Here is a 15,110-nt window from a genome sequence, read left to right as displayed (position 1 = left end):
CTAGAAATTAAAAAAGGGATGTTTTTCAATATGTAAATTATAGCAGACAATTGAAGTATCTAATTAAAACCATTTCTGAACCACTTAATATTTAGAAATCTCTAATGGGATGCTAAAATACAACATAAAAACCAGAGATGCAACATAAAAGCCGAACGGTATTATAAAAGCAGAAAAAGACAGTAATAACAGGGTCTAGTTTTATAGGTCATGGAAAGCCAGTGTGGTGTAGTGGTTAAGAGCGGTAGACTTGTAATCTGGGGAACCGGGTTCGCGTCTCCGCTCCTCCACATGCAGCTGCTGGGTGACCTTGGGCTAGTCACACTTCTTTGAAGTCTCTCAGCCCCACCCACCTCACAGGGTGTCTGTTGTGGGGGAGGAAGGGAAAGGAGATTGTTAGCCACTTTGAGACTCCTTCGGGTAGTGATAAAGCGGGATATCAAATCCAAACTCTTCTTCTTCTGGGCAAAAAGATGTCTCTACAAGATGTCTGAGGCAACTGGTGTTGCTTTACAAATGGCAGAGGAAAGAGCATCCACAATGCAATGAAAAAACATGCCTGTTTTACCATGTGTTATTCTGTAGCAAAATTTCTCCAGATGATTAAGTGAATTTAAAAGTCTATAGAGGGACAGGTGGCCTTGCAGGTAAAGGTAAAGGGACCCCTGACCATTAGGTCTAGTCGTGACCGACTCTGGGGTTGCGGCGCTCATCTCGTGTTATTGGCCAAGGGAGCCAGCGTACAGCTTCCGGGTCATGTGGCCAGCATGACAAAGCCGCTTTTGGCAAACCAGAGCAGCACACGGAAAAGCTGTTTACCTTCCTGCTGTAGCAGTACCTATTTATCTACTTGCACTTTGATGTGCTTTTGAACTGCTAGGTTGGCAGGAGCTGGGACCAAACAACGGGAGCTCACCCCGTCACAGGGATTCGAACCGCCAACCTTCTGATCGGCAAGCTCTAGGCTCAGTGGTTTAACCCACAGCGCCACCTTGCAGGTAACCTGGTGCCAAATTGTTCAGGGTTTACATGGTGGTTGATTGGCAGCCAGCACAGTTCCTTCAGCAGAGGTGTAATATGTGCACATCAAGGTGCTCCACTCAACCACCTGTTTGCAGCATGCTGCAGCTTCCAGACCAGTTTCAATATGGTCAGGGTAGAAGGAGGGACAGAAAAGACATGCCGGTGAACGGTCATATTTGAGAAACTAAGACCACAGTCCGACACTCACTTCCTCAACAAGGAGGGGCTGCCCTTGAAGATAACTTGGAAACTTCAACTGGTCCAAAAGCCTATTGTATCGGTATGTTTGATTCTTTTTATTTTTGTATTTTGTCTTTAGTTTAAAGTTTCATTTAAAAAGTTAATTCTACCCTGCCCTGCATCACATTTCCATTTCCAAGTTGATGAGCCAAGTAGCACATGATAGTCTCAGGAAGCACACTACCAGCAAGAGGAGAGAATATTGTTTCCCCAAAAGTCGCTCAGACTTTTCTTGAATGACTTTGGCAAAGGAGCAAAATGAATCTAAACAAAGACAAGGTTGGGGGCAGGGAAAATCGATGCTTATGCGCAGCCAAGCAACTGTATGGATTAGGGAGGGTCTCGTGAGAGCAGATATGGATTACATAGCAAAAGCGGAGGTAGTAGTGATAGATGGCCCGGTAACAAGACCCAGCACTCTAGCAACACAAACCTGCAAAAAGGCCCCGAAACAAGGTTAAATGGTCTAATTCTATTATTCAGTGTGCTTTTAGGAAGGCCATTTTGTGAATGTTTCTGATTCAGGTACACAGTAACAGAGAAATGGGATAGTTCAGCACTTCCCTATTTTATAGGCTAAAACAAAAACATTTCCTGAACTAAGGACTGAATTATTTGATGCTTCAACCACATACTTTTTAAGAAGTGCTTTTTTAAAAGCGTCAGACGGCAAACTAAATAGCACTGCCTCTCATGGACCTCCAAATGTTTTTATTTATTGTAAATTATGGACAGTGCTTTATAGACTAAAAAACCCAACCCTTCAATGTTCTAAAACTGGGACAGCTTACTACAGAGTGATTTTTATCTTTATACTCACGACACAGTAGCCTTCAGACATAGATATAGATATGTCTCCTTCCTATATACCGTGTTTCTCATATTATAAGACACGTCTTATATTTATTTTTTCCTGAAAAAAACACACCATGGCTTATTTTCAAGGGATGTCTTATTTTTTAATTAAGTACCGGTACTGGTATCTGTACAGACCACAGACCTGCTCCCACCGGGTCTTCGCGCGTGGCAGGCAAAGGCTGCAGCCGGGTCCTGGGGCTGCGCGCGCAGCAGGCAAAGGCTGTAGCCAGGTCCTGGGGCTGCGCACGCGGCAGGCAAAGGCTGAAGCCGGGTCCTGGGGCTGCGCACGCGGCAGGCAAAGGCTGTAGCCAGGTCCTGGGGCTGCGCACGCGGCAGGCAAAGGCTGTAGCCAGGTCCTGGGGCTGTGCGCGCTGTGCGCTGAGGCTGCAGCCAGGTCCCGGGTGTCCGCACGCAAAGGCTGCAGCCGGGTCCTGGGGCTGCGCACTGAGGCCACAGCCGGGTCCCGGGTGTCTGCACACGGTGCGCAAAGGCTGCAGCCGGGTCTTCACGCGCTGTGTGCTGAGGCTGCAGCCGGGTCTTGGGGCTGCGCGCGCTGCACGCTGAGGCTGCAGCCGGGTCCCGGGTGTCCGTGTGCGGTGCGCAAAGGCTGCAGCCGGGTTCTGGGGCTGCGCGCGCTGCGCACTGAGGCTGCAGCTGGGTTCTGGGGGTTAACGCGGCAGCAGCAACCCTTCTTTGCCACAGACCTGCTCCCACCACCCAGTACGGCTTATTTTCGAGGTATGCCTTATATTTTTCCACCTCGGGAAAATCCTGCCATGCCTTATATGTAGGGATGCCTTAAAATATGAGAAACACGGTATTTGATTTTAAGTTACTTGCATTGCTTACATGCTTTACCAAATACATTATTATTTATAAGACAACCTTGTGGCAGAAAACTGTTCAAAGGGAAGCTTTTTTTTAACTGCTGTAACCAGTCCAATGGATGAATATATAAGCACTGAGAAAACTATGAAAGAATCATAAACTCGCAATGGAATGAAAGCATATCTTACTTTTCTACAAAGGAAGGACTGTACACAGCCATTGCACAGGAGAGGAGAGCATTCCAAAAGTTTGAAACTACGAGAGAAAAGGCTCTTCTTCTAGTAAGTTGACCTTAATTCTCTAAGCATAGATGGGGAACCTGTGACACCTTCAGATATTGTAGGAACTCCCACCAGCAAGCCCATGCACAGGGACAAGGGTAGAGGAGAAATTCTTTCAGTGAACACTTTTAAGTGAACCAACCCAATTTGCCACCTCCTTAATATACAGATAGGATCATAAATATCATTCAGAATGCATGCTTTTCCAAATTTTGTGATATATTTCACGGTTCAAAGTATGTACCGTGCTGTGCAAAACACATGCACATTTTAAGATAAAATAACTTTAGAAATGCATAAACTGTGATTAAATATGAATTTAAATAAAATTATCGCACAGTCTTTTAATAAATTGCTATTAATGCAAAAATGAAACTGAACAGATTTATGAGCACATATACACATGAAATTGACAGATTGAAAGAGAAGTTCTTAAGGTCCCTGGAGGGGTTTACACAGGAAAAGACATTCTTTAAGATACTTGTGACACAGATCATGTAGAGATCACAACCAGCCTGCTGAATTGGGTTCAGAAACATACCGGTAACCAATGCGGATATTTAAGTACCAATGTAAATCTTTTAGCTACTTATACCATCAGAAAGGCACCAGCATTCTGCATCAGCTGTAATTTCTGAATCATCTCCAAGGACAGTTCCATGTACAGCACAGTACAGTAATTTAGTCTGGCAGTCAACAAGACCCAAATTATGTAGCTGGATCTCTTATCTTTCAGGAGTTGGCACAGTTGCTGAACTAAGCTGGTAAAAAAGGCACTCCTGGATGCAGCCACCACCTGAGAATCTATGGGCAATTGGAATTAAATTGTGGCCAAGTTTTTGCTCACACAATCGGTCTCAAGGTTCCTCTTTGCAAGGTTGAGAAGGGGCAACTCTGAACATCACACAACATTCTAATTTGCATAGAATGCTCCAGAGTCCAACCCATGGCCACTAAGTGACAACCTATATTCCAGGTCTTGTGCAGAACAGTAGGATCTCCAAGAATACCTGAATGAGTCGCTTCTCATCTGAAAGTTTTTAGTAACCCTCAGAGGGTGAGTTTTAAACCCCCCCCATCTCAGGAATGCACTTAGAGCAATGCTAAAGATTCTCCCCCATCCTTTTATTTTTGAGCTGTTCAGACAGGAAGGTTTCATGGCTTCAAGTCAAGAATATATTATCCAGTTAAGATTACAGCCATGCCATCCTCTCACAGCATGTTTAATAGGAGACATCCCGTTCCATCTCCCTGTAGCCGAAATACCGAGACATAGGTACTGAATTCTTTCCTAACCCATTCCATGCAGACCACTAAAGTGACCTGAACAGAACTTTCATCTCCAGTGCTTATTGAAAACATGGTGCTGACCAAAATAAGACGTTCTACCACTGTCCCTCCTCTTTGCCCTCCTCCTTTTACTTTTTCAATGTATTGCCGTGACTGTTAATGCAGCAGAAATAGCACTTGCTGTCCCTCTGCCTTGCTTTAATCTCTGCCTGAAAAAAAGGGGTCCTCCTTCAGGGCGAGGCATTCTGGGTGAGGTGGCCCAAGAGGTGCTTGCCTGTGCTGCCGACGCTTTTCTATTACTTCCATTTTGTTCAGAATGTGAAGGAAGGACAAGAAAACCATTCTATTTTCCTACATTTAACAGCTCGGTTCGATTTCCAGATGGCTCAGTGGAACACACACAAGCTACATTTCACACTTTGGCATGTCTTTCACAGAAAATGTGACAATGGAATAAACAGTAGTATCCTGAATATTCAGTGCATGATGGGGGTGGAAAAACTAAAAAATAAATAAAAATTTTTTTTAAAAAAAGGATCTCCAGCATCAACACTCACCCCAATACCACTCCAAGTTCTTTCACATGGACTCTCGTTTGGCCTCGCAAATATTTAGACAGCATCGTGCTTTTGAGGTACATTTCCTGTAGCCGATCCTCGAGATGCATAATGCACTGTAAAAAGATATGGAACCCCACAGTGATCCAATCCAATAGAATAAGAGGGCAAAGCCATGCCACACACAAATACATCAAATGTGAACTGATCCTTCCTGAGGCCAGACCCGGGTTCTGCCTAGCTCAGCACCTCTCTGATTAGGCTGATGGTGTCTAGCCTGTCTGGACCTGCCATAGGGCAACTGCTATGCTTGCCCCTAAGAATGGGGGTGTTGCATTGCTAATAATCAGGAGTGCCATAAATGGTGTGTGGTGCTCAGCCTCCTGCCCACTCTAGTCTGATGGGAGGTACAAAAACAGAATGCAAGCAACTCACTTTTGCTTTGGGCCTTCAGATTACAGGGAATAAAAGGATGCAAACATGGCCTGCCAGTGGACAGAAACAAGTCTGCAGCAAAGAAGGAAGGTTCCTAAAAAGCTGTTGTTAATTCTCTAACAGCTACCAAAGAGGAGGATTCCTAGACTATTCACTTGGTGGGTTATGCTGGGGGATGGGGTGCTATTTCCACTATGCAGTCTTCCTTCAAGGTCTGAAAGAAGTCAGTGTAGTGGTCTATGGAATGTAAAAACTGGCTGCACGTCACACTCTCCCTGTTAATCAATTCCTTCTGCAGGCAATCATTTGTAAATGTGGACTTACAAAGTCAGCAGGAAGGTTAAGTTTGTAAAGCTGTAAAATGGATTGTAATAAAGACGACACTTGGCTCGAGACCAGGACATCCTTGCCCAATTTCATGCTGTCGGTTATCTTTCTTTGGCTTGTGGCCACCTGTACTGTCCATTTATCTGTATCTGCAATAATGCAAACAGCTTCTGCTATGGGCTCATCTAGTACTGGATGCTGTAGAAAGGAAAAAGAAAGTAAATGGAACAGTTTGAAACTGCTGTCTACTTTTTAGATTATATATATATATATATATATATATATATATATATATATATATATATGTCATATATTCAATTTACAAATTTAAAGTTTACATTCAACATAGTTTACTGCAATCTCTAATGACAAATGGCTAGTAGCTTTTGCTCTTCTTAATAGAATATGTCTGTGGTCTACTGGAATAATAAATTTGGATGGCACTGATCAAGTGATAACTCTATTGTCAAATATTGATTTAATTGAAAAATGGTTTTGGTTTTAAAAAATATGTTTTTGACGCAATAGCCTTTTCAGACAAAAAAAGGTGTCTTAACCCAGCAATCATGTCCACAAAAACCCTGTTAATTTCAGGGCAGAGATTAGGTGCACATATGGACAGGACCCCCTCCATTTAAATAAATAGGTGGTCCCATGTATGCAAAAGCTCAGAATGGACATCAGAGTATGAACACAGTTTTTTTTCAAGGCAGACAGACACAATGTGGAAGATGTACTGTGCATTTTGGGGGCATAACCGAGTGGTAGAATGCCTGTCTTGCACTCTTAAGGTTTGGTGTACAGTACCTGGCATTTCCAATTTAAAAAAAGTTCAGGTGGGTGATGACAGAGACCTCTAATGAGCAACTGCTAGGTAGGGTATACAAGTACCAGGCTTGATGGATAAATAATCTGACTTGTCATAATGCATCTTTCTATGCTTAACTGTCAAATGATATTAAAGGGATTCTGTGTGGCAAGATCCACATGGAACAGCCCAGGACCACAATACCTCAAGGACTGTCTCTCTCCATCTGAACCTACCCAGACCCTGAGATACCCTTTCTTTGTGTGTCTCGTCCACGAGGGGTCTGGCAGGTAGCAAACTAAGGTATATCTAAATCCAGTATTTGTTTCCAATCAGAGGTCAGCTTAGGGTTGCCAGACTCAATAGAGGACAGGACTTCTGTGCCTTTAATTGCCCTGCTCTCTTTTGAGTCTGGAAACCTTAAAGAGAAACCAGCAGACCCTTTGCTTGGAAATTAAACAAAGGGTCTGTTGGTTTCTCTTTAAGGTTTCCAGACTCAAAAGAGAGCAGGGCAATTAAAGGCACAGAAGTCCTGTCCACTATTGAGTCTGGCAACCCTAATGTCAGCTGTGCACTTCTAGAAGCCCGAAAGCAGGCCATAATGATTACAACCTTTCCCTGTTTGTTCAGGACATTTGGAACCCTGCCTCTAGAGAGACAGGTTCTATTTTAGCTGCAATGAATAGTAGCCATTTGTAGAATTGGTCTAACCCTTTTAAAGGCCACTTAAGTGAGCGGTTATTAATACATTGTGCAACAGTGAGGTCCAAAATTTAAATCAGAATTCTATTAATAGAAGGAAAATATAGATTAGGGTGCTCCCCCGCACTTTCCATTTTCACTTTGCGTACCTGTGCTGCCAGATCTGATCCACCTACAACTATCCCACTTTTACATTTCCTGCTGCCAACACTTGGCCTTCTATGTCTCGCTGCAAGAAAGAGGCTCAGAAGTATGTCCAGACTTACATTCACTGCATGACTCAACTCAGCTGATAGGCATTGCTTGAGCTGCTCATCGTTACTGATTCCATGCAACACCAGGTCAGGCATATATGAGGCACAATAGCCACCGAGAAGGGACCTTCCAAAATGCTTTACACTTTGATTGCTGATTGTGTTGGATCTGAAACAGAGGAATTGGTTGCACGCTTAGTACTCAGCCATTTCTAAGGCCAGTTTGTGAAAAGGTATTGGAATAAAGTGGAGTTATTTCAGCAAGATTGGCAGATTGTAATGCTATGATGACACTGCCTTCTTTGCTTGCAAGATTACAGCTCATGATCAAAAATGACCATGGAAAAAGTTACTATCATTCTCAGCTCTGAATCGCACAGTCAGTCCACGGTTCCCAAACTTTGTCTGTACCACAAAATCTTTTCCCCAGCAGGAGCCTCAATTATGGAACTTTGACATGACAATCTGATTGATGATCGCCTCATTTATTTATAACATTTCTTACCTGCCCCTTACCATACATTTAAGATACTAGATGCACCTCTGTGGGATGGCGATCCACATTTTAGGGGCTGCCATTCCCACTTCTGAGGGTTGCAGAACTACCAAGAGAAACCTCGGTTTGCTAATCTTAACACCCAGGAAGATCAGCAGGAATGGAGGCAATATTTCAGATATCTGGAGCCCAAATCATTTAGGGCTTTAAATACTAATGTAAGCATTTTAAAACCACTCATCTGATAATTATCTCTTAACATCTCATAAATGTGCACCTAATGAGTTATCCAAACTGACAGCTAGGCAAAACACCTATTTTACTGGTTAAAATGATAGCTACATACTTGTTAACTTTTACATTGGATCACTTGTGCTCTGTTGTAGCCAAGTTCACAAAAACCACCTGTTTGTAAAGACTGAAAGGCTGCATAATGTAGCATGTGATGTAGACACTAGCCCATGAAGGCTCATGCTAGTCTAAGACTTTGCTGTTTTCACGTATTGTTAAGAGAGAAAAACGAGCCTTTTAGTCCATTTAACTAAATTGATAACAGTCTCTATTATTGTAAAACATTAAAACTGTGATGCAAGTATTATACCTAAAAGTAATAATGGGGGGAAAACCCAATTTGCACTATACTAGGTTGTCTCGGCTTTCCCAGCATAGGCTCAATACTACTTTATAATGAAAACATATGGTTTAAGTTGGTCTACATATCAGGCTAGAGGTTCCTTCAGATTTTTGAAGCGCTATCTTAGAACAGTGCGAATAACAATGCAGCAAACGCTTGAGGAGTCACACCTTTAGAGTTGGTCACATTTACTTATTTTTACCTTGGCAAAGCAAGTTCTACTTCGGAAAGTTCTTCTGTCCTACTGTTGACAGAGCTCAGAGATTGCCCATCTGGAATATTTGTGCTACCTTCATCGTCACTCTCTCCCAGGGCACTGTCAGAGCTCTCATTTCTAGGCATGTTCTCTTCCACTCTGAAAGGGTGTTTGCTTCCAGCATCCCCACAGGGGACATCCTCCGTAATAGCTTGGCCATATATCTGCATGTCAGTGGGACTTCCTGAATCACAGTCAAGAGAAACCCTTTCCAAGTTTTCACAGTGTGTGCTTTCAGCTTCCCCCAGTCTTCCTGGCTTTGCAGTTTTGACTTTGCTCTCAGAAGGGACAGGTGGATGGCATGACAACCGAAGCGCACTTGGTAGTCGCGTTTTACAAGCTTTCTGCCTAGCACGTGGTTTAAGACAGAAGTCAGACGTCTCCTGCTGCACTTGGGCAGTTGCATGCAGCGGACTTGACAGGAAACACAGAGATTTGCTTTTGCTCCTCGGCATCCCTACAGTTTCATCCAGATCCCTTTGGGCGGGTTCTAAATCAGATTCGGGTGGCGGGGAGCTTCCAATTTGGAAGGTAACTCTTTCCAAATGAGGGTACCTCTGGCTAGCCCCCTCGCTGCAAAACAGCTGTCCTGCTGTGTTACACTGGTTGCCGTCCTTCATTCCTGTTGTTAAATCCTCTAATTTTGCACACCCCCTGGATATACCTTCTGAACCAGCCACCGTTTCCCCCCTCTTAGCTTCCTCCACAAGTCCTTTGAAGGAGCCAGCTTTGGGCAAGCAAGAGGGCAGCTCAGAACTCTGTCCAGCATTTATTCCTTCATGCTCCCGCCTCAAGCAGGTAGGTTCAAAGCAGCTCTCTCCCACAGCAGCAGCGCTCCCGGTTCTCCGGGGCAAACTGGGAGGTATGAGAGCAGGTTCATTTCTAACAGTGACTACTACATAATCAGAATCCTCCACTTCTCCCTTTTCTAGAGCTGTTGAGATCTTGCCGTCACTCAGGGCTTGCTCTCCTCTGCCAACTTGCCCACTCCGGGTCAGATGATTCTCCTGCAGCTCAGAGCACCGTAAGAAATACGTAAGAATGTAGAGGATGCGTTGAACCAAATCTTTACGCTTTCCAACAATTACAGTCCTCGTCATCCTGACAGGTGAGCCTATGGCACCATACAAGTCACCTGGAAAAAGCATAAGGGAGAAAAGTGGGGATTTGTACTGCCTTTTAACCCAGAAGGCCATAAGACAACAGGCCCACGTCCAATCCAATCCAGTTTTGTTTTGTGGTTTTTTGGGTGGTTTTTTTTTAAAAAAAGATCCATCTAGTTACAAAATGTGCTGTGAAAGTTGGCACTGAGGAATCAAACATGATTATAATCATTGGTCTAGCCTGAGAGACAAATTAAAACTCAAGGGCACAATCCAGTTCAAGTTAAGCTATTTTACATTTCATTGATTTCAATAGGAGGAATTAAACACACATGGTTAACTTCCCATTGAAAATCAATGGGACCCAAAAGTGCTTGCCACTGGCTAGATCATGCCCTCAAGTTTTATTTGCACTACATAATTAGTTATTTTTTGAAAAAGGGTTCTTCCCAAGTCATTAGCAGGCAGATCTTACTCGCCGTGCTAAAAATCAATTACAATCTCTGTGCCAAGAACACCTGAATTATGTGACCCCCTATAAAAGCTAAATGGCGTACAATTTACATTTTTATTTCCTATCATAGGAGAAATGCAGAAGTGTAAAATTAAATGATTTATGACAACCCATACTTTACAGGTCTGTAACAGATGAGAGTAAACCAAAACCAGTTATTCGTTATAGAAATCCTGTTAGCAATTCACAAAACATGAAGCTCTATTAAAAAAACACACACCCCATGAGAGTTAGAGACTATTAAAGTGTGAGCTGCTCAACAAAACAAAAAAATCTATCGCTTGCACCTTCACTGTATTACAAGTATCAATAGAAGTAAGTCTGTAGCTTATGCGGCAACCACTAGAGGGCATCATCACGCTTTTTTAAAAAACAGCATCTCAACCACTGGCAACAGAATCCCTTAGACCTGACCAACATCTGGCTGCAAGGACCAAGCTTTTATGCTGAATGAAGAGTTCACTAAAGTTGATAAAATATGTGCATGTTCAAAGCATGATTTTGGTAAGTAAAGGTAAAGGTAAAGGGACCCCTGACCATTAGGTCCAGTCGTGACCGACTCTGGGGTTGCGGCGCTCATCTAGTGTTATTGGCCGAGGGAGCCGGCGTACAGCTTCCAGGTCATGTGGCCAGCATGACAAAGTCACTTCTGGCAAACCAGAGCAGCGCACGGAAACGCTGTTTACCTTCCCGCTTTAGCGGTACCTATTTATCTACTCAGCTGGGACTCACCCCGTTGCGGGGATTTGAACCGCTGACCTTCTGATCGGCAAGTCTAAGGCTCTGTGGTTTAACCCACAGCACCACCCGCGTCCCTTATTTTTGGTAAGTATAACAGAGCTATTTCAAAAACATCTCCACTGTGCAACCATACATCAAGCAACTTTCTAATTATTCTCCATTTATTCCTCAGCTTAATATGACAAACAATTTTAAAATGCATGTGCACAAGGACATTTCTGTGCAGATCAAGTCTTATCCTGAATAAAAAAGATCGCCTTGGGTTTGTTTTTAAAGTTTCACACTGACCAAGCTGTGCCCAGAGCGGATTGTAAGGGTGAGATTTTGCCAGCATGTTCACAGACTGAGAGGCACGTTTCTCAGAAGAGGCCCTGATGGGAAGGTGGTCAATTGGCATCACTGTGGGGACCCAAGCCAGGTGATAGGTCAGCACTGCCGTCAAGAGAGCCGCTAAGAACCTGCGGAGAGAAGTGCCACAAACAAGATAAATAGGGCGATGAACCTACAGTTCCTATGAAAGGGAGCAGAGCAAGCAAGCAAGTCACAGCGATGACTTACTGGTTTTTGCTGGTCTGTTCTATCAAGATGGTTAATTCCTTCAGAAAGTGTTGGCACAACTGATTCTTTTCAGAAGCGCCGGACATCATGGTTAGCCATACAGGCTCTGCAATCCTTGGAACTGAATACAAGTTCCAGATTGTAGTTCTGTAAGGGGGGGGGGGACCCAAAGAGAGATCTATTAGCTAAAACAGTATACGCTGTTCAAAATGCAAAACCTCTATCCCACAACAAAGATGATCTCAAGTGTACAAAGCCAAACTATTAGTTCTGCTTCCCAAGTGCCGCTGCAGCAGGCCCAGAAAATATGGGGTCAGCGACTGTTGACAGATTACTGCCCAGCAGTCTGAAGCATTCTCTGCTGTACTGTTTGGGGCCGATTGGAGTTGTAGTCCAAACAGCTGGAGGGTGCCAGATTGGTGAAGGCTGTTTTATGGCGTGAACAATTCACATCCTCTTTTATATAATCCCTCTCCACCCTCTCAGTCGTGGCCATGGCCTCAGTCAGGTGCCTAAATAAGATACGGTCAGGTGACCGAACCCACAGAGAACCCAGAGAGGTGTGAAATCCTGATCCAAATACTATTTTTTTTTCAAACTCGATAATAGCTCCCCCTTATTTCACCGCAGGCAACATTTTATATGCATCACAGCATAGGTTAATAGGTTGACATGGACATTCGTAATTAGCTATCTGTGATTGCTGGTAAAACATATCCTGGACATGATTTGAAAGGATTTATGGCCGAATTTCTAATTGTAGTGGCTACAGCTGGGGAACGTTGTTCTCTGGGAGGAAGAAAAAAGTTATAGGATAATGCCAGAAGAAGTGAGGCCAGAGGAGCATGCTTGCACCTGGCTGTCCATTTTGCATGGGTGTTTTTCCTCTTAAAACTTATTTCCTCCTCATTTTCTTCCTATGGTTTAAATCTCTCCCTGGTTTGGAGGCATGCTAGGTGGTGGCAGTGGCTCCAAGCAGTTTCCTAATCTTCTACCAGCACAATCCTTTTGTGGTTGTGCTGATGGAGCTCCTACATGAATTGGTCATCAGAGGTTTCTGCAGAACATTGGCTCTCACACTCGCTTTGCAGGGAGCTTCGGTGACCCCCGATACACCTTCCTGGGGGCCCACAGCACTGCAGCTGAAGTCATTCTTCCATTAATTTGCCTAAATGACAGCCTCAAATGAGTTGAAAATGTAGACCTTGCCTACACACACAGCAGAATGAAGTGGGAGCAAGGTGGCAAAGTAGACTGCTGACAGAGCATTGCATTTATGAACTTCAGTAGGTTTTTAAATACAGGGTTTAATGCGAAAGGAGCCTATAGTGACGTATTTCACTCTGCCACCTCATTCTGCTTCATGTGCACTTCACTGCAGCCCTCTTTTGGAAAGTTAGGTGGCAGACTGCTGCAGGTAAAAATGGCAGTTTTTGAAACAAACTTTTACTGACATTGCACAATGGATGCAAATCCCGTATGCTGGGATGTCTCACCACTGCTGCGTTTCCCCTATTTCTCCATGGAAAAGCTGGAGAAGTGATTAAAGAGGCACCACTTTCGGCATATATTTTTGGTAGAGAAACAGAAAAACCATGTAGTCTCACTTCCTCCAATCTTTTTGTTTGTTTGCTTAAGGTGAATCTGTGCCTTTGTACCTGCACACTGTTATTTAATGTAAGAGTATATGGCTGCATACCTACACCCTGCAAATTCTGCATCTTTTAAGAAACTCAGTCCTCCCATCTATAGAAGGCATGTGTACCTGGGAAATGGAGGAAGACTAGTGCAACAGGGACAAAGCTGCAATGAACTGAGCTCTGAATGGTGACCTGGATGCCCTTTATGGAGAAGTACAAATCTACTGCTTGCCTTCCCATGGACCACTAACTTACCTGAATTCACCCAGAGCATCCATGACACGGCTGATGTACACTTGCACTCTTTGGCTTGTTTCTGCTATTTTTCTGCAGGTGATCATGGCCTTGGAGAGAAAGCAATCAAAATAGGTTTTTTTAAAAAAGCAAAGCAAAAGTTATTATTATTATTATTATTTCAAAGGTTTACTGAAAAACTTTGAAAAGTTAAGCACCGGAATCTAATGAATAGAGGAACAGCTCTAGTTCAGAGGTGAAGCATATGCATTGCACGCAAAAGGTCCCAGTTTCAATCCTGGTGTCGGGCTGGGAACCACAATTCCCATCATCCCTGACCACTGGATATGCTGGTTGGTGATGATGATGGGGTTTGTAGTCCAACCGCATCTGGGGACTCAAGTGAGAGAAGGCTTCTTGAGACTGCTAAGAGAGATCAAGGAGCTACCGTGTTTCCCACATTTTAAGACACCGTCTTATATTTATTTTACTCAAGAAAATAAGCCTATGGCTTATTTTCGGGGGGTGTCTTGGTTTTTTTATTAAGCAATCTATTTTTTATTAAGCAATCTTGGTTTTTTTTAAAAAAGCAATCCTTCCACGCGGAAGGAGAGTACCGAGCCAGCAGCAGCAACGCTGGCCGCTGCAATAGGAGGCAGGCGCCTGGAACCAGCGATTGCTGCAGCCCCAACAAAGCGCGCAGCAGCGCCACTCGGTTCAAGGCAGTGGGACCCAGCAGTGTCATCCTCGTCCTCCCACTGCTGTTGCTGCTGCTAGCCCCTGGGGGCCGCGGAGGCGGCTGGGCAGCGACAGCTGGAGCCCAGCTGGGCAGCAGCAGGAGGAGGACGGAGGCAGGCGCCCAAAAGCGGCGACGAGGCTGGCTGGCTGGCTGGCGGAGGAGGAGGTGGTGGAGGTGGAAAAAGGGAGGCGGGTGGAGCCACCGCTGCAGCCCTTGTGGGAGCCGCCTGGCCGGCTGCTGGCTGGAGGGGTGCATACCCGAGCGGGAGCCGCCGCTGCCGTTGCCGGAGGAGGAGGAGCCTCCCGCTGCCGTTGCTACGCCGGAGGAGGAGGAGGAGGGAGGCGCATCGCGGCCAGGTGCACACAAGGAAGGCCGGCCAAAGGGAGCCCTCAGCCGCTCAACAGCACCTTGGCTCCGCTGGGCTTAGCTTCTCTGCCTTGCAGCCGGCTGTGGCTGCCGCCGCCGCTGCCTATTGTCACGGGAGAGGCAGGGAGCGAGCAAAAGAGGGCGCGTGCTGGCCCAGAAGGAGGAGAAAAGGTGCAGACGGGGAGAGATGGGCGCCCCAAAGCGCCCTAACCATTGGATGTATTCG

The 15,110-nt window shown here is 44.8% G+C and overlaps 1 protein-coding gene across 6 annotated transcripts in view; it reads right to left on the bottom strand.

Annotated features, from left to right (window-relative positions):
* The window catches only part of FNIP2 (folliculin interacting protein 2), a 51,681-nt gene that overhangs the window by 5,024 nt on the left and 31,547 nt on the right, over nt 1-15,110 (bottom strand). For all 6 annotated transcript variants that reach the window (XM_035111553.2, XM_035111557.2, XM_035111551.2 and 3 more), the window contains 7 exons: nt 13,801-13,889; nt 11,906-12,052; nt 11,636-11,805; nt 8,936-10,124; nt 7,616-7,772; nt 5,837-6,037; nt 5,078-5,193 (listed from right to left, as the gene is read on the bottom strand). In XM_035111553.2, the coding sequence (XP_034967444.2) occupies nt 5,078-5,193; nt 5,837-6,037; nt 7,616-7,772; nt 8,936-10,124; nt 11,636-11,805; nt 11,906-12,052; nt 13,801-13,889 (2,069 nt within the window). The remainder of the gene's footprint in view (nt 1-5,077; nt 5,194-5,836; nt 6,038-7,615; nt 7,773-8,935; nt 10,125-11,635; nt 11,806-11,905; nt 12,053-13,800; nt 13,890-15,110) is intronic.

This window comes from Zootoca vivipara, chromosome 9, assembly GCF_963506605.1.
Source record: "Zootoca vivipara chromosome 9, rZooViv1.1, whole genome shotgun sequence".
Classification (NCBI taxonomy): Eukaryota; Metazoa; Chordata; class Lepidosauria; order Squamata; family Lacertidae; genus Zootoca; species Zootoca vivipara.
The sequence above is the reverse complement of the archived record's forward strand: the minus strand, read 5'-3'. Positions and strand labels throughout refer to the sequence as shown.